Source organism: Onychostruthus taczanowskii, unplaced genomic scaffold (genome assembly GCF_017590055.1).
Source record: "Onychostruthus taczanowskii isolate IOZ18803 unplaced genomic scaffold, ASM1759005v1 scaffold36, whole genome shotgun sequence".
NCBI lineage: Eukaryota > Metazoa > Chordata > Aves > Passeriformes > Passeridae > Onychostruthus > Onychostruthus taczanowskii.
The window spans coordinates 3,404,273-3,423,017 of record NW_024501015.1 but is presented as its reverse complement, the minus strand read 5'-3'; the positions used below and the strand labels follow the sequence as shown (position 1 = coordinate 3,423,017).

Below are 18,745 nucleotides of genomic sequence, written 5' to 3'. Positions count from 1 at the left end.
CTTACTTGTCAAATTTTCACAGCTTGTACTTCTAACAAAAGGAAATGAATAATCATTTTGAGAGATGGAATTCAGTGCAATATTTTAAAACAGTTTTCAGGAGTTTTGCAACAGTGTATGTTGAAACTTTTTGTGACTGTGCACTGTTCCATTTTTGGTTCTCTAAATGTACATTTAATAATCTCAGGTTTGCCATTTGTAGACTTGGACAGTTGAATAATTTTACTTGGCAGATTGATGAAAATTCATTATAAGTTCATAGTACTTCACTAATCCTTGGCTAAGACTTCCACTAATGGAAGAAATCCTAGGATGGTTTATTAAACTGTGGAAATCAGTTGTGATGAAAAACAGTTTTCCATGTGGCTTAAGGAATAAAAGACCAGGAAGTGGTTGATTTGGTTGTATTATTCACATCCTTAAGAGCACCCCCAAGTTTGGATTTATGATAAAGTACAAATCCCAGTGTCCCAAAGATTATGTTTGCAAATGAACAAATTGTAAAGAGTTGTTTTCCACTGTACTGTCCTTAAATCCAAAGCTGTCATTTCCTGTCTTTACTAAATGGCTTGATTTTTTTTGTAAATGCTTTCAGGATGCTGTTCAGGTGTTGTTGAAGCATTCAGCAGATGTCAATGCTCGTGATAAAAACTGGCAGACACCCCTACACATAGCAGCTGCAAATAAAGCTGTGAAGTGTGCTGAAGCTTTGGTGCCTCTCCTAAGCAATGTAAATGTGTCTGATCGAGCAGGCAGAACCGCACTGCATCATGCAGCCTTCAGTGGACATGTTGAGGTAAAAGTTCATTTTCTTGTCTTCCACTCGTCATTCTGTCCCTCGCATTTCTGATATTTCATTATAGAGTTTAAAACCATTTCTCCCCCATTCCCTTAAAAATCCTCAACCCCTATTTTACATTTGAAATTGTTTTCTGTATGCATCTATGTGCAGGAAAGTTGAGGAAAATAAATCTTAGGTCATTTAATTGAAAGTTTATTACAGTGTTTACTTTTCTTGTGACAGAAGCAATTTTGTTAAGTGGAGTTAAATTAGTAACAGGTAAATTTAAAATGGAAAAGCCAGGATATTTTTCTGTTCAGTAAAAGGTGAACATAGGGAGTATGTTGTCACTGAAATATGGAGGAAATATATGTAATAAGCTCTGACTCATTAGTCCCTTAGTAATAACCTGAAGATTTAAAAGATTTCATGGCTTTGCACTATTTAACTGGAAGTGTTTTTGTTGACATCAAGTTTGGTGTTCCTTACAGTCACTTCATTGTGACAGCCAGTTTTTTCAATCTTATGGAATATTCAAAACCCAACACATTTGAATCCTCTGAAAACACATACATTTTTGTTTTCTTACATGGTGTTCTCTGTTGAGGCAAAGTTTTTTCCATTATGAATAGAAGGTTTGTGTTCTTTCTCTTTATCTCAGATGGTCAGCTTACTGTTGTCTAGAGGGGCCAATATTAATGCATTTGACAAGAAAGACAGACGAGCTATACATTGGGCAGCATATATGGGTATGTACATATTTCAGTTGATTAATACTGTAGTAATAAAAAAAATCATCTCATGTTTAGTGGTTTGACATATTTCTAGGAAAAATATTTGCATTGTAAGGTTATCTGTGTCTGCCAAAAAAAACATTAATAGTATAGTTCAAATTGCCTTGTAAATGTGTATTTTGTGGTGAGGAAAATCAATTTGTTGAAAAAAGAAATGTAAGGTAAGTAGTTTTGTTCTTATAAAAGGAGGAACTATGTTCTTCAGTCAGCAAGTCTAGTCACAGGTGAAAAATTTTGCAGAAATGCTAAATAAAAGGTAAGCAGTTAATATGAGGGTCACCTGCAACAGAGGATCATTGCAGCATCCTTGGGGATTGTATTTTCAAAGAATATTTCATCTCTGAAACTACAAATTCTTGCCTCACCATTCTTGTTCCAGGAGTGGATAATTATTGTTCTCATGGTCTTGATCAATAGCCTGGCAATGCTGTCAGAGTAATGTTCTTCCTTGCCTTTTATCAGACTTGAAAAGAATTGAATGTGCCATTCAATTATGAAGTAGTCATCGCAGCAATAATGCTCTTAATTTATTATTTGAAGCTAGATGAGATTGCACTTCTGTTATTGATACCAGTACTTAAAACCCCAGAAGTTAAAGAAAAGTCTTCATTATTGATCTACTGTTCTTTCAATATTAGTGTTTTTAATGTAGTTGTATCTGCAAAGCACTGTCTGTGACAGTCTTCCAGCCACCTTATTGAATGTGGTTATTTGCAAAATTTTGTTGAATGAAACTTGTACGTGAAATTTCAGAGAACTGACAGGTGTCAGTGGGAGGCCAGAGACACCTCTTGCCTTGTGCTTGCCTGGGTGAAAAGTCTTCTGTTTTGCAGATAAGCTACACTTATTCCAATTTTAATCAGTGCTATTTTGTAGGCTATTTACAGGGAACTCTCTTAATGAAGAGTGTTTGGGCAGGAAAAATGTAATTTAATTGATGTCGATCTGCCTAAATTTCCCTGTAGACAATAGAGAAGAAAAAGCTTTTGAGAGTCTTCAATCAAAGTAAAAATAATTATGACATTCCCCCTCACAATTTAGAGCCATTGTACATTGCTCCAATTGTTTGGAGAAAACCTTAAAAACTTTTCCACCATGTAAAACTGACCATAAAATAAAGAAGTTATGCTTTTCGTCACTCTACTATAAATAACTTTCTAGGGCGATCCATTGTTTTGCTTCCTTCCTGCTTTTCACCCGGCTCCATTGCTGTCCAGCTGCAAAGCTGTGACTGAAATGGACTTTGAGTCCTTTGTGCTGGTGTTGCCCTCACTGGTGCACCGGGATGTCTCTGCAGCACTTCTCACATCAAGTACCTTGCTCTTCTCTTTGGGAGTCTTCCACTGATCGCTGCTTGCCTTTTCAATGCAGGTCAGGGTTTTGGGTTTTTTTTGTTTGTTTGTTTTTTTACCTTCCCTTTGAAGTTTTTCCTGCCACTGCTCTGTTCACTGTCTCTATTCCTTTTGCTGCTTTCCATATCTTCTGTATTTCTATTTCTCCTTTACGCTTGTTTTCATTCTTTTCCCCATTTATTTGTGTAAAAAGATGAGTGTTGTGTTTGCATTTCTCTTTCCTTTCTTTCCTAATATACTGAGATAATTAAGAAGTGAAATATTATTGTAGCACTTCACATTGCACTGGTAAAGTCTTATGGCTTTGGTTGGTATAGCTAGGTGAAATGGTGTTTTGTGTGCTGTTGGGTACTCAGCATAAAATAAGTATCACAGTGTCTGAGTGTTTATAAAAATAGCTTTGTCTGTATTCCTTTGGGTAAGCACTTCCTATTCAAACTTTTGCAAATTCTCTTAACTGCTTGCAAAGCAAAGACCCATGCTCTTTGTGAAGCACTTAAACTGAAAGCTGGATTTGATACTTTCTACTGACTGGATAAGTATGAACATAAGTATTCAGTGTGCCCCTCAGCACTTCTTTAACTAAGGAAAGGATGTCACTTGAAGGTAAAATAGAGTCCTGCATGGGTCAGTTATAAAAGTAAAGCACCAAGTGTATTGTGCTCTGTTAAAGTCATGTATTTCTTTATCCAGCAGTCTTTGTTTGTCATGACTATCCATGTGCTTTCAGTAATTAGTTGTTTGACAGTTAAAGTAACAATAGAACAAGAATGACAGATAATTGGCTACCCTATTTTCATGGCTTCTTAGCAGGCAGTGTCACAAGTGCCTGCAAGAAGAGGAGGAGCATGTGGGCACGGAAGGGAAAAGCTCATTGCCCTTTGCAGCAGGGGTGTGTCTTGGTGTTGGGGTCCCTGGCCCAAAGATGGCAGTGAGAGCTACTGCCCACCACTTCAGGGTGGGCTCCCTGCCATCTCTTCTCTTTTCCACCTGGAACTTCCCCCATGTCATGCCTTCCTCATTATCCCAACTCTTACTCTTACTCTTCCTCGTACTCTACTTCCATTGTCTTAGGAGAGCAGTTGATGCTTTTAAAAGGCTGTGGTTCCTCAAAGACCGTCTGAGTCAGTCTTGAAAACAGCTTTACTAAATCCTTTATGATGTGGCTTAACATTTCAAATGCTTTGTGAGTAAAGGGAGTTGGATTGGGGGGTATATTTTTACGTAAAAGTAGTACATTTTCTTCTTTTCATGTTTGCATCAGTTTTTCAAAGTATCTGCCTAAGATTTAAAAATCTTAATGGGTGTGATTGGAATTGGGGTGACAGTGGAAGATTGACAGTCACATTGTCTCATAAATTGTTAATGTAAATTTGTGGTAAATACTTAATAATTACAAAGTTACTTTGCCTCTCAAGTTCTCAAGTCTGAAAAAAACCCTTATTTTTAAACAGAAGACAGGATTGTGTTTTGAGTATACAAATTTATTTTTGCATTGTAAATGCTGTGATTGTTGGGTGGAGTGTGTGAAGATGATTATTTTAGGTTGCTTTTATAGTTCATGAGAGGATTAGAAAACAAGAACAATTCTTTCTTTTCTACATTAGGTCCAAAGGAATAATGGCTTGATCGTGTTATAACAATTGTAGAATTATTAAGTTTGCAAACCTGTGGTTAATAAAATACGATGCTTCATTTTATTTGTCTTTATTATTTTAGGTCATATTGATGTTGTGAAATTACTCGTGACCCATACAGCTGAAGTGACATGCAAAGACAAGAAATCATACACACCCTTACATGCTGCAGCATCTAGTGGGATGATTAGTGTAGTCAAATATCTTCTGGATCTTGGAGTTGATGTAAGGAAAAACAAAATTACGTGGGATTTTTTTCTTGTTTAAAATACTCTTGTTAGTGCTCTAGCACTGTTTATTTAGGGACAGGTTAGGATATAGTGAAAGTACGTGAAGAAAGATCTCTGGAAGTACTACTTTTTCTTTTATAAACCCTCATTTCTTCATTAAAAGAAAACCTCCTTCAAAGCCTTGCAGATTTTGCGCAATAATTTGAAAACTAGTATGTATTTAGTGGGTCTTTTTGTTTGTTTGATATTTCTTGCTCTTATTTAATTGGACTGGAAATCAGGAAATAGGAATTCTGATCTTAGCTTTGCCACACAATAATTTTTGAAGTGCAGGAAATTAAATGCTTTTGCCTCAGTTGGTAGAATATACATGTCACTTTCCTACGTGACATAAATTTTACATAATGCTAAAAATTATGAGAAACTTCAATACTGCAGTAAATTAGGCCATATTAATATTGAAGTGTAAATGAAGAGGTTCTAGAGTACCTGCCTGTAGAAGGAGTATTAACAGTAAACTGTGAAACTGTGTAAGAAATCTACATTGTGAATCACAGTCTTAGTCTTGCAAGTCTGGAGATTGCAACTCAAGCTCAATATTGAGAAGTAGATCAAAATTCAGTGTCATGTTGTGTACAACAAGAAATTCTGTTTCTGTATGGGCACATGCACACACAAAAAGGCTCTTTGACCTCTGTTTTTAATGAAAACTTGCAATGCTGTTTTATAAAGGTGTGTGCTATGCTTTGTGCGTAGTATCTGTGCAAATTGCCACAGTTGATATTTTTGGCATGTGTGGCTTCTCTTAAAGTTGCTTACAGGAAACTGGTGTGGAGACAATTGGAGGAGGTTGGCTCGCTTGTAAAGCAATCTTACTCTTCCCCAGGACACAGATCTCAATCAACAAGCTGTATCCAGAACTTGCTTTTAATTTCTGCTTTTGAAGAGTTCCAAAACATAATCTCGTAACATGAGATTTTTCCTTTGCTAGAATTAAATGCTGCATGAATTGCCTACTAACTAATCTTGGGGTTTTTTTCTCTTCTAGATGAATGAGCCAAATGCCTATGGAAATACTCCTCTCCATGTAGCTTGTTACAATGGGCAAGATGTTGTAGTGAATGAACTCATAGACTGTGGTGCTAATGTAAATCAAGTGAATGAGAAGGGGTTTACACCTTTGCACTTTGCTGCTGCGTCAACACATGGAGCATTGTGTTTAGAGCTCTTGGTCTGCAATGGAGCAGATGTAAATATAAAGGTAGGTGTATCCAAAGCCATCCTTTCACACTTAAAAACACTGTGCATCTTTATCAGAGGTCGTTTTTTCAAAAATACTTGTTTTGGTAACATTTAGAGGTTCCCACTGATAGATGGAGTATTTGTTTGAGAAGTACTACAGTAAAAATGAGCCAGTATGTTGCTTCAAGAAACTTGATCTGAATCTGGAAACCTCAATGGGATATGTTACGTAGCCCAGAAGGATGAAGAAAAATGCCAATAATGTCTAGCCAATCTTGATTACATTTAAATGTCAGAATTCTGTATGCTTTGTTTTCCCTAGTCTAGCCATATAAGTAAGAGCAAATAATTTGAAAAAAATGCAAAAGTATTTGTTTTTCTTATAAATAAGTAGCACTAACAAAATCAGGGACATTTCAGGGCAATGTGTAGACCTGGCTAATTTCAGGAGCAGGTGAAGAGATGACAATGTAAGATCTTAGAATCTAATCAGTCAGGGAGATTTGGAAAGAGTGTATTAAAAGTACAAATGTAAGTAGATCAGGCCAATGGAAAGTCTTAAACAGCTGGTGTTTCAATTACTCCAGTGAAATTGTGTGAGCAGAGTCAGCATACATTTTACATCTCTGTTTGGTCACAAGTCTTTGACTGCAGAATATTCCTTAGAATCCAGCCTTGCTGTAGGTAGAGAGATGTAAGTAAGACTTTCTGGTTTGTATTATGTTGATTTTTACTCTAGTAATAAAAACTTAACTGTGTTCAGAAATATTTAGTGGCAGTATCTGGTGTCTTGGCAGGTCTTAGGCTCAGGGAATCAGGAAATAGGCATATGGAATGAAGAGTCCAAGTGTTCCTTATGGCAAAATGTCTGGTTGCCTGAACTGTCACACACATGTGGTATGAAGGGAATTATCTGTTATTTAATTTCTTGGAAAAAATGGAAACGAAACCTGATTAATAGGTTTATGCTGGAATTTCAGCACAATCTGTGCAGGAGGTGAATATTAGAGTAGCTGACATTTCTGTTAAAAATCTTGGGGTTTGTGGTTCACTTCACGTAAGCAGGGATTTTTACAGTGATTCAAGCTGATTTTCAGCTAATTAATATCAAAATACAGTTTTATATCTATTGTTAGTACAAAACTCATAGCCAACTGAAAATTTGAGAGTATTTTAAAAATAAGCTCTTTGATGTGGTAAAATCCTAAGTGTATGTTCCTGCTCACTGTTACATATATTTAGACGTGCGGCTCATTTAATGAAAATGTGCATAACTCAGATGTGGAAAAATTCATCACTGAAGTGCCCTGCAGAACTAAGGAGCTGTGTTACAGGGTTTACTGCCAACTTGTCCTAAAATATCCAGGTCACAGTCCATTTATTTTTGTTGCCAGCTTTCTACTCTGCCTAATGTCCCAGGCTGCATATGACTGAGTGTTCAGTGTTGCAGGGCTGGCTGACTTTTGTCCTACATTCTTGAAACATCATTTTTAGTAAAATGTGGTCTGCCATGAAAATAATCCCACAATGTTAAATATACTACTTATTATAATTGTGTGTTACTCATACAAAGAAGAGCAAAAGAGAGCTTACAGCACCTTCTAGTACCTGAAGGGGGCCTACAAGAGAGCTGGAGAGGGACTTTGTGCAAGGGCATGGAGTTACAGGACAAGGGGAAATGGCTTCAGTCTTTGTGGGTAAGGTTAAATTAGATATTAGGAAGAAATTCTTTACTGTGAGGGTGGTGAGGCCTTGGAACAGGTTGTCCAGAGAAGTTGTGGATGCCCCATCCCTGGAAGCGTTCAATGCCAGGTCAGATGGAGCTTTGAGCTACTTAGTCAAGTGGAGCCCTGCCCATGCTAGCGGGGCTGGAACCAGATGATTTTTAAGGTCCCTTTGAACCCACACTCTTCTGTGATGCTCTGACAAATATTAACGAACCAAGAATTACTGTTTTTCTAAATGCAGGGCTGCAAGGGTTCATGATTTTGTGCATATTTCTGATGTAGAAGAAAGAAGTGGACAGGACTCCATTTCAGAAACAGCATTAGCTTTTGCTGTGGGTTGGTTGTAATTAAAATATGTTGATTTCATACATATCAAAATTCTTAAATACAAAATTAAGCAAGTAGGGCTTAAGCAATTATAGCTTGGAAACAGCATTTATCCCAGTTTCCTCATCAAGGTGTTTCTGTTGTAATTCTGTTAGTAGTATTTCTGTGGATTTATACCATTATGACTGAATTTGGCCTGTAAATATGCACCTGAAGGCGTGAACAGCCTTACTTTGTATATGAAAACGTAGCACTTGCACTGTGGAAAAGTGCAAGAACTGAGGCAAAAGAAAATAATTTTTAAGTCAACTTCTGCTTCCCTGGAAAGGCCTGTAAAGATAAATCTTTGATTTAATCAGAAGAAAAATCCCTAAAAAAATTGAATATGTTATGTAACTAACAAAGAATTGTGGATTTAAAATGAGATGGAATTAGTGTGTTCTTACTAAATATTTATTGAAACCAAGCCTGTTCAGTTTCCAAATACTGAGGCTGGAATTCAAAGTAGTTCTTAAAATGGCTATAAGATCTATTTTTCATCATAATTATATTGCTTGTGTAGGCTGATTCAATCATTTCCTCCCATGTGCAACTTTTCCTGTGATTTTAGAGGTAAGAGAGTGGATATGGATGGTAATGTAGGTGCAGACTGGACGGTACTATTACAGTGCTTCCTGCTGTGGATGATTGAGAGGGGAGAGCAGAAGGGAAACACTGCTACTCTTGATGGCAAATAGAGAGGAAGTTCTGGTGCATATCTGTGAGTGCTGGCCTCATCTCAAGAAGGGATTGCATAGCAGAAGATAATAGAACAGTAGAAATATGTTATATGCTTTTTGTCACCTCTGGACATAATTTCCTACTTGTTTTCATAGCCTTGTCAGTGTCCACCGTAAAACAGTGAACCTTATCAAGTATTGCTCATTACTGCAGCACTCCCTCCTCTCTATTCAGGATTTCCATGCATGGAAGAACACATTGAAATAAGTATGTAATGGGACAGTATTAATTGTTTTATGGACCTCATTGCTGCTTGGAAATTCAGTGACCTAAATAGAAAAAGTTTTTTACTTCCATTGGCAGTACTAGAACATAAGAATTGTTTCTAGGGGAAGATTTCATTTGGAGGAATGCTGTGACATGATAGACCCACATTTCCTCTCCCTCAGTGAAGCTCAGTAGTCTGAGCACAGTTAATATGTGAGTAATCACTCAATAAGACACCTTGTGCTGTGCATTATTTCTGTCTAATAGCAAATATTGTTCTTAGCAAATTTGTTTTGATCCAGGTATTTTGTGGATATATTTTCTCTAGTGATAGAAGAGATTTGGGTGATTGCTTTCCTATTACCACATTTAGCTGAGTTTCAGTGAAGACAACAGAAGTTTATCATTAGCCCATAGCTGTCCTGTCATGTGCTGTGATCCTGTCTGATCTCATTAAATCACACAGCTGTAGTTAGCTTCATAGTTAGAGAGAAGACCTTAAAGACATAAAGAAAGAGAAATGGAAGCAAAGTTTAGAGGATACCTCCCTGCTTCTGCAGTCCAGTCTCCTGGCATCTCAGGAAATAGTGATTTGCTTAACAGAGCCTTGATGTTTCATTGCTTAAAGAAATGTTTAGCTACTGGTTCTGGTTCTATATATCCTTTTCTAGTGTCTTAGAAGGCAATTCTCAATGCAGTCCTATGCCTGGCTGTTCAGCTTCAACATGGGAATTGTCTTCATTAAATTTTATACCTGTTCTATGTTTATATGTTGACAGACAATTGCATGTTATGTTATTCCTGGGCTGGAAAGGAACCTGAGACTGTTAGACATGAGAGAGGCACTCTCATAAAATCCATTGTCTTAGAAATCTATGTTAAGTGCATTTTTAAGTAAATTTGAGCAGAGTAAATCTAAAAGTCTCTTAATGATTGTACTGTGTTTTTTCATTTATAAGTGGAAAATGATTCTGTAGCTTATCTTGCTGTTCTTTGCAAGATCTTACTGAAGGTTTCTCGTGAGAAAACTTAACCACAGTGCTCTTCAGTTTCTAATACTGTCACCTTAAGTTATTCCTATGTCTTTGTGAAGTGCATTATGAGATGTGTGTTTTTTCAGCTCCGTCTACTTCCTCTTCATTAGCCTTCCTTTCAGGTACAGATTTGTCCTGTCTAAGCTAGTGAGACTGGAGGCTACTTTATCTGAGTCCTATTCTAGACATTCTAGAATCATAGAATTCTAGAAATTCTGTCCGTTACTTCACTAAGCTTATTTTATATGATATTTTTTCTTTAAATTAATAGATTATATAGATTCTTCAGGTTAAAGAAGGATAAAAGTGAAGGGAAAAAGTCACCAGATGTCTAACAGTTGTTTTAAAGTAATTGGGCACAGAGACTTTTAGTGGTTAGATGAAGATATGAGAACTGAACTGTAGGGAGAAACATGAAAGAAAACTGAAGCACAGAGGTTGCTTGGAGAAGTTGTCACTTATGGTGTGTTTATTTGGCTTTTTCTTAAAGCCTCCAATGACAGAATTAAAATTGATTGTCTAATTCCTCAAGAGGATTTCAACCCCATGTTCTCTGTTTATTTGCATCTGCTATGGATATGTGGATGTTGTCATTTGATTATTTATGGTCAAAGAAATCTGCTAGCTGAAAGAGCTAGAGATAACTTGGCATTCCTTATCAAGTGTTTAATTACTTTCTATCTAGGTCTGGGAAGACAGTGTTTCACATAATTGTGCTGTTATGCTGCTCTGGGCAGTGACACAGTGAAAAAAATCCATGTCCATCCCTAAAAGGGTCTTCAGCAGACTTTCAGTATCACATCCATAGAGCCATGTCCATTTGGTGCCAAAGGGAGAGTAAAGACGGGAAGATACTTTTGCATGTGATGACAGTTTGTGATGTTTCAGTACATGTATTCATATCATATGTTCCCCTGCCATCTTTGTCTGATTTAACTTTGTATTTTGTGAACACTTCGCACTCTTGAAAGCTATCATTGAAAACATAGATTCAGTATGCATGTGCATTCAAGGGTCCTTGGATTTTCTGTGTCGTGTTTGAAGTTTTTTGAGGGCATGTGTAGGAACTTTTTTCTGCAGTAAAGCTTTCCCATTACCTGTGACAAGAATGAGGGGAAGATCATTCCAAAGTAATAGCAACAGTAAAAATGCTTTTGTGAGTGCTTTGATACTGAGCTGTTAATAAGTGAAGTTTCCTTATGCATTACTGTTACCTGCTTCAAGGATGTCTTTACTGGATGAATGACTAAACACACATTCAAAATGTGCATTTCAAATATATAGTACCTAGTAGGGTTGAATAGTTCTACCCTAGGACTACTTGTGGTTTATGATAAATTGCTTGCAAACATCACTTTACAGAAATTTCTAGCAAACACATGAGCTTTGTAATGTGTTGTCTTCTAGTGTGATGTGTAAACCCTTCTAGTAAATACAGCTACTTTCTTTCAAGAAACAAACTTAAAACATTGTTTTATTTTAGCCTTGGGGAGGGGTTGGACATAGACTTGTTGCTGAAATAGTGTGCTGTCATCATCCTCTTGAGAGTTATTATCTTAGGGACAGAAGTGTGAGTGGGCATCCCTGAGTTGTCGCTGGCAGCTGGAAGAGTGACTAAGAGCAGCTCTTGTGAAAAGCTTGCCATGTCATGCTGACTTGTCATTGCCAGCATGTGTCTGGCAAAAGTGCATAGAAACTATTTAAAGGATGAAATGTAGAGAGAAAAGAAGAACGGTCCTTTTTGGTTTGTTTTTTTTTTTTTTTTGTCAGATCTGATTAATTGCTGTTACTGGTGATAAGTAACAGTATTTTTTTTCTTTTCCAGAGTAAAGATGGGAAAACACCTTTGCACATGACAGCAATCCATGGTAGATTTTCAAGATCCCAAACCATCATTCAAAATGGTAAAAAGGGGGAGAGAATATTTTTGTCATAAGCTTTCTGGTTTGAATGTTTTCATCCTCTTGTATTGGTAACAACGTGCTGATTTTTTTTTCGTGTCCAGTAATGGTGGTGGAGTCTGGCATATCTGTTTATAAAGTTTGATAAATTACACTAATGAACCATTTCTTTTTCAGAATGCAGGAATATAAATATATAGATTTGTTTTCCATAACCCAGGTTGTAGAGAGTTTGGCCCATAAGGTTACATAATAAAATGCTTTTCTCTACCACTGAAATCTATATAGGTTTTAAATCCAAACTAGTCAGTCACTAAGAATTAATGTTACTTAGATGATCATCAGTCCTATTTTTCTAACAAAGTATCTGCATGCCTACATATACCCTTACCTAGTAATTTCTCTTTATTATAGGAGCTGAAATAGACTGTGAAGATAAGAATGGAAATACCCCATTACACATAGCAGCTAGATATGGCCATGAGCTATTAATCAACACTCTTATTACGAGTGGTGCTGACACTGCAAAGTAGGTAACTTTACTGACATGAATGCAAGCTGACATAATTTAGAAGTGTATTTATTAGGTTAGCAGAACTAGTGCAATTTTTTAATATCATCTTCAACTTGCAACAGGAAATATTTTGTTTATTATGCTGTATTGTACTTGTAAATAGCTAGTCAGTATATCACAATTTGTACCAAAAAAAAGAGAAATAGAGTTTTCTGTAATGTATTTTAAGTAAAAGCTCTGAAAGTTTTAATAGGCTGTTGCACTGATAATGCATGCTGACAGCTTGGAAGGAAATGTTTAAGATGTGAAGTTAGCTCAGTATTCTAAATAGGTGGTTTGCTGAACCCACCATGCATGTGCACTTTGGCACACAATCATGTTTGTTTTATTTTAATTGTAATGAAGCTGTGATACCTGATTATGGTGTATCTTAGGCGGGGTATACATGGGATGTTTCCTCTCCATTTGGCAGCATTAAGTGGATTTTCAGACTGCTGCAGAAAGCTCCTCTCATCAGGTAGGACACTCTTAAATTCTTACAATTTGTACTTCATTGTGTATTTCACAGAATAGCTTTTAATTAAATCTTAATTTAGTGATGCATATAAATCCTTATAGTTCACTAGTACCTTAGGGCCAATGCTTGTTTTTTAATGGACAGTACGTAGTTAAAGTGAATGCAAAGTTTTGCAGACATAAGTTTAAAAAAAATTCAGCCAAATTTTAATAATACATTTATAATTTCTTTAATACTGTGTTTGTGCATTTCGAGTTGGCCACAGAGGTGGGATGACTGATTTAGACCATAATGAAACTTCAAGGAGAAAGATTGATAATCTTTTTTTATTACTTCATGGAGCATCCAATTTCCATTCCATGATGTCTTTAGCTTAATAGAGATCAGTCTATTTCCATCTGTTCCTGTAGCAGGCATGTAATAGCACTGAAGACTCTGTGGACTTCTATATTAAGAAACTGTTGCATTGTTATTATGTTGTTAATGAAATGCAATGCAATTGCACTTTTCTTTTGATGTTTGACTCATCCCTGAAGATATGGATTATTACTTCTCTTGTTGGCCAGACTCTTAGGTGAATTCTGAACTCTGAACCAGTGCAATTCTGAGAAAGTAGATTTATCCAAATGAAGCTTCTGGAACAGAAGAAGAATAAGAATTAAACTAAATGGTTCTATATTAATATGAAGACACTTAATGTTTTTTGAAAAAAGATAAGTGGGGAGGAGAGAGTTGGGGAAAAGGAATCGTAAGAAGTTGCTTCCCCAACTTTATACTGTTTGTTAGGGAAGCCTGGGAGAAGAACTAGAGGAATATACTAAAGCTGCCTACTGGTAAGGCTTTTTATTGACTGTCCTGTCATGGGCAAGCTTGCAAGGATTCACTTCAGGAAAGAACTGTCCAGTAGTTGACAATATTTCAATTGGATGTGTTCAAAATGAGGGATACTGGCTCTTTCTCCTTCCTGCACATGCTGTGGTGCTGGCTGTGCCCTTACTGGAGGTTCAGTATGGCAAAGGAAATCATGTGGAGGACTTGCAAGTGGTTTCTGTGGCTTTTACATGAATTGAGAAAATTTAGATGCAAATCTAGCCTGGAACAGATAAGGACTTGAAGAGTGTGCTCAGCCTTCAGGCTAGAAAGACTACATACTGCTAAGTGCATTTAGGATGTGCTCTTGGTGTGGGAATTGGTATGTGCAGAGTATGTGTCCTTTTTGGGGTTGGGAGATGTTTCTTTTTATGTACATTAAAGATCTCTGTTTTTTAAGTTCATTTGTCTTCGTGTGCAAACCTTAACAAAATGTCACCAATCTGCCTTGTCTCAGTACTGAATGACATTCAAGTAATTAGTGATGGTAGGTAAGCTACTTAGGGATGTGGAAAGACATCAAAGGCTATTCTTCAAACCAAACTGGTAAACTCTCCTAAATTATTTACTATAGAGCAAATTCCATTCCTGTTGAAATGGAATAAAAGCATAGTGGTGCATACAAAACTTGTTTTAGGGGATATAGAGTAGGAAAACAGTCTTGAAATAATAGTATTTTTGAATAACATGTCTTATGTTGTTCATTATCTATTGTTGTTGAACAGTTCGTAAAAGGAAAAAAAAATAAAGCCACAAATGGAGATTTAGTAAATAAGTTACATTACACAAGAGCAAAACTCTCATGAGAACATAATAGTTTCCTCTAACCAAAAATGTAGCTTTGAAACCTGATTTAAACACTAATCTTTCTGTCAAAATATATGGGTAGATATGGAATTACACAGCAAATGTTTGTGATCTTGGATTTGAAGTTCCACTGCTGAGCCTTTTTGGAAAGAGAAAACTCCAGTGTTCTGCAAAGAGCTCCGCTGTAATTAACTGCTATTTGCAGCCATCCCTCCAACTCAGTGAAGTTCTTTCTTTGGGATTAAAACACTAAACTCAAGGGTAAAATTTAAGTAGCTCCTATATTTAGTAATACTGACATCCCCAAAAATTAATAATCTCTGCACAACAATGATAAATTCTAGCATATTCCTAAATTTTCATATGACCTGCATATGTCTTATATTCAATAGTAAATGGCACCGAAATGTTAGCAGGTAACTAGAATGAGAAAGAACACAGCCTCAGTGCACCTACTTGTGTTTTACCTTACCCCTTTCAGTTTTATTTAAATGCCTGTTTTTCAAAACATTGGAAATAGCAAGGACATGTTTCAAATGAAGTAATTTTTAATGCTTGAGTGCTCTTTTGCAAATAGCTGTTAAGTTTGCTTAGCAAGCATTTCTCTTTAACAGCAGATGACAGCAGTTTTGTGAAAGGTGATGTTACATAATCATTTTACAAAATATTTGCTTTGTAGGTTTTGACATTGACACACCAGATGACTTTGGCAGGACTTGTCTTCATGCAGCTGCAGCTGGAGGGTGTGTAAAAAAGCATTCATGCTTTCATATTCAGTATTTCTTTTTCAATTGCTGATCATTCTTGTTCTTTTTTTCTATTATTTCCTCTGTTTTTTCTGCCCTCTCCCCTTGGAACTTATGTAAACATGAAAATAATTTCAAGATGGATTCTATCTGCAAGCAAAAAATTAATTAACTGTTCAGCTCAATAAGTCATTGCTGGAGTACAGTGTCCAAGTCATCAGCCTTACATTAGATTTATGTTTGGGGATGAACTGATTTTTTTTTTTTTTTAAATTCCCATGGATGATGATAAAATTTTTAGAATTTACAGCATTCAAAGATGGCATGCCCACCTCAGATCACTGTGGGACATGAGATAGAGAACAGCAACTTTGGGAAATTTGTTTTTACCAAATCCATAAATAAAAGGTCAGTCTAAATAAACTAAAAGCAATAATTAAATTCCAGAGTTTAGGTGGATGAAGTAGTCAGAACTACTTGCTCATCACTTGAGTTGTGATCCATATTGATTATTGTTATTGTATTGTAGGTTTTCTATAGCAGCTACTCAAAATTGCCTGGAAGAATTGGGTAATAAATTTCATGATACACTTTGTGGGACACAAGAACTCCATGATATTGATATTTTCATTTTTCTGTTTGAATGTTGTTTAAGTAATACTGTTAAGTAATCATTTGAAATCAAAAGTACTTGCTAGAGACATCCTTGTTGCAAGTGGTAAAAGTTAAAATGCTATCTCTTCATACAAAAACCAAATAATTTGTGATGCATTCCCTCACTCATCTCAAGTTTAGGAAAGTTACAAAAAATAGTGTTTAAACAATAAACAATATAGTATATCTATAATTTATTGAAAATTGATTACACTAAAAAGTAAAATATCTATGCTTCAGCTTACATTTGGCCTTAAAATATATGCAGTAAAATCTTGCCTCTGTGCTGGAATCCTGGTAGCAAAAGCATGTGACATGCAGGTGTTATTGTTTGTTTGTTTATAAGAATTTAATTATTTATTGAATTAGGTTCATGTTTATGTGCTTTATGCATGCCAGTTGGTATCAATAAAATTTATATATGTGGTCTTGAAATAATTTATATTCTTTATTGGTTTGGTCCATAAATTATGGAATCTATTTTACATACAGGAATTTATATATCAAAAATTCCACATTATAGTTCAGTTCCATTAAACTTAACATATGAGATGTTCATGTGTAGTGGTTCTGATATTTATAGAGGCCAATATTAAGGAAATAAAATTTGCAATCACAAGTAATAGTGTATTAATTTAATAGGAATTTGGAGTGCCTAAATCTTCTGCTAAATACTGGTGCAGACTTCAACAAAAAGGACAGATTTGGAAGGTAAGACATTCCAGATTTGTGTATTGGAGAGGGCTGTTAAAAGTATTGCAGTAGCAGCTTGTTGATATGTGACCAAGACTGCATTCCAGTTTAAATGGTTTTTTATGATATGATGTCTCTAATAGACTGTGTTTCAGCATATGTTCTCAAAAGTCACAAACATATTTTGTAATCCTGTTTTGTTAGGTAGGTGTTTAGTCTTGTTTTTAAAGACCGAATTTCACATTCAACTGTAATTTTTGTGAACTTTCCTTATAACATGGATCTAATATGTTTAAATTGCTCTCATCCAAGGACATTAGTAACGTTTTCCAAATAATGTATTAGGCAAATCTATACATCTGTGGCTATTTCTAAGCTCTTTTATTAATATACCCAGTATTTTATTAGAACTGCTTTACCTTTTTCATTTCACAATATCGACCCCTTTCTGCTTTCCTGTTTGAGCTCTGAACTCTTTTGGAATGACATTAATTTCTATTTTTAGTATATGATTATTTAAGTTTAGATTGCAGGATCAATACTTATGTAAAATCTCATGTCGCATCATGGAAAATATGATTTTCTGGGATGTGAAGAGCAGGAGTAGGAAAAAAAGTAAAGAAAAAGTTATGGATTTAAAGTTGTATTTTACTTTAAATTCCACTTTCATTATTTCCAGAGAAAGGAACAACTATCTGTCACAACTTTTGTCATCGAAAGTTGGGGTTTCCTTTTGGTTTGATTTGGATTTTTGTTTAATGTTCATGTTATATAGAGCAATTTTTTCAGGAGATGGAAAATATTAGTTTAAAATGGGGAGAAATGGGAAAAAGATATTTTAAGGAAGAGGAAAGAGCCTGACTATCTCATCAAAATCAAGATATTTTGAGCTGCAGTCTCTTTTTAAAAATAGAAAATTAAATTCTGAGTCATATTGGTCTTTTTAAATTTTTAGCTAAACTGGCATATTTAGAGAATTGTTTATGTATTTGAAGCTGGGATAAGTTTTCTCAGAGATTACACATCAGTACTAATATTTCATGGTTTTGTTACAAGAAGAAAAGATATATTTAACCGCGCCTCTGCTATGTCATTATAGATAAAAATAAATAATAATGTTTTCCCCTCTTAGGCAAAATTGTGCTTCATTTATTAAAAATGTCTGTTTGTGCAATTGCTGTATTTTATTTGTGCTATATTTAGTTGTTGTGCAGTTTTTGATTTGTCCATATTTTTCCGTGTGGCTTAAAATTACTTAACAGAAAATAGTATTTCTAATGTAAACTGGATCTTCTTCTCTAAGTTTACACAAGAAAATTCAAATAAGGCTTCATTTAGTATGAAGTTTGTACATATTTTGGCTAGCAAATAAATCCATTATATATGGTTCAGCATTGTTAAGTGGTTCTTAGAAAGTGGCCCTATTCTTTAGTACTGTGGTGATGTATTCTTCACCACAAATACTTACTTAAAAATGTAAGGAGGATTTAAGTTTCACTTTATTTTGCTTTTTCTGTCTCTATAATATTATTTTGCTGTTATTTACCATTGTACTTTTTATTTAAATGTGTACTAAAGAACTCCACTCCATTATGCTGCTGCCAATTGTAATTATCAGTGCCTGTTTGCCCTTGTGGGATCTGGAGCTAGTGTGAATGACCTTGATGAGAGGGGTTGTACACCTCTGCACTATGCAGCTGCATCAGACACAGATGGGAAGTAAGTGGCATGATTTGTACTAAAGCCTTTCTCATTAGGAACATTTGAGCTGTAAATTTTGTGTGTGTTCTGCCTTCAGATTTGCCAAATGCATTTCTTGTATTTTTAAAGATTAAACTTGACGAGGTGTGTGCATTGTATATAAAAGACTTGATGTAACAAATATTTCAGAGGAAAAAATTGAACAGCAGGAAAATGTATTGTAAGAATTTT

At 35.5% G+C, this 18,745-nt stretch overlaps 1 protein-coding gene across 2 annotated transcripts in view; it reads left to right on the top strand.

Annotated features, from left to right (window-relative positions):
- ANKRD28 (ankyrin repeat domain 28) overlaps positions 1-18,745 on the top strand; it is a 116,963-nt gene that overhangs the window by 77,259 nt on the left and 20,959 nt on the right. For both annotated transcript variants that reach the window (XM_041411403.1, XM_041411402.1), the window contains exons 5-14: positions 596-796; positions 1,443-1,530; positions 4,647-4,789; positions 5,843-6,055; positions 11,937-12,015; positions 12,427-12,541; positions 12,961-13,043; positions 15,400-15,463; positions 16,763-16,831; positions 18,392-18,532. In XM_041411403.1, the coding sequence (XP_041267337.1) occupies positions 596-796; positions 1,443-1,530; positions 4,647-4,789; positions 5,843-6,055; positions 11,937-12,015; positions 12,427-12,541; positions 12,961-13,043; positions 15,400-15,463; positions 16,763-16,831; positions 18,392-18,532 (1,196 nt within the window). The remainder of the gene's footprint in view (positions 1-595; positions 797-1,442; positions 1,531-4,646; positions 4,790-5,842; positions 6,056-11,936; positions 12,016-12,426; positions 12,542-12,960; positions 13,044-15,399; positions 15,464-16,762; positions 16,832-18,391; positions 18,533-18,745) is intronic.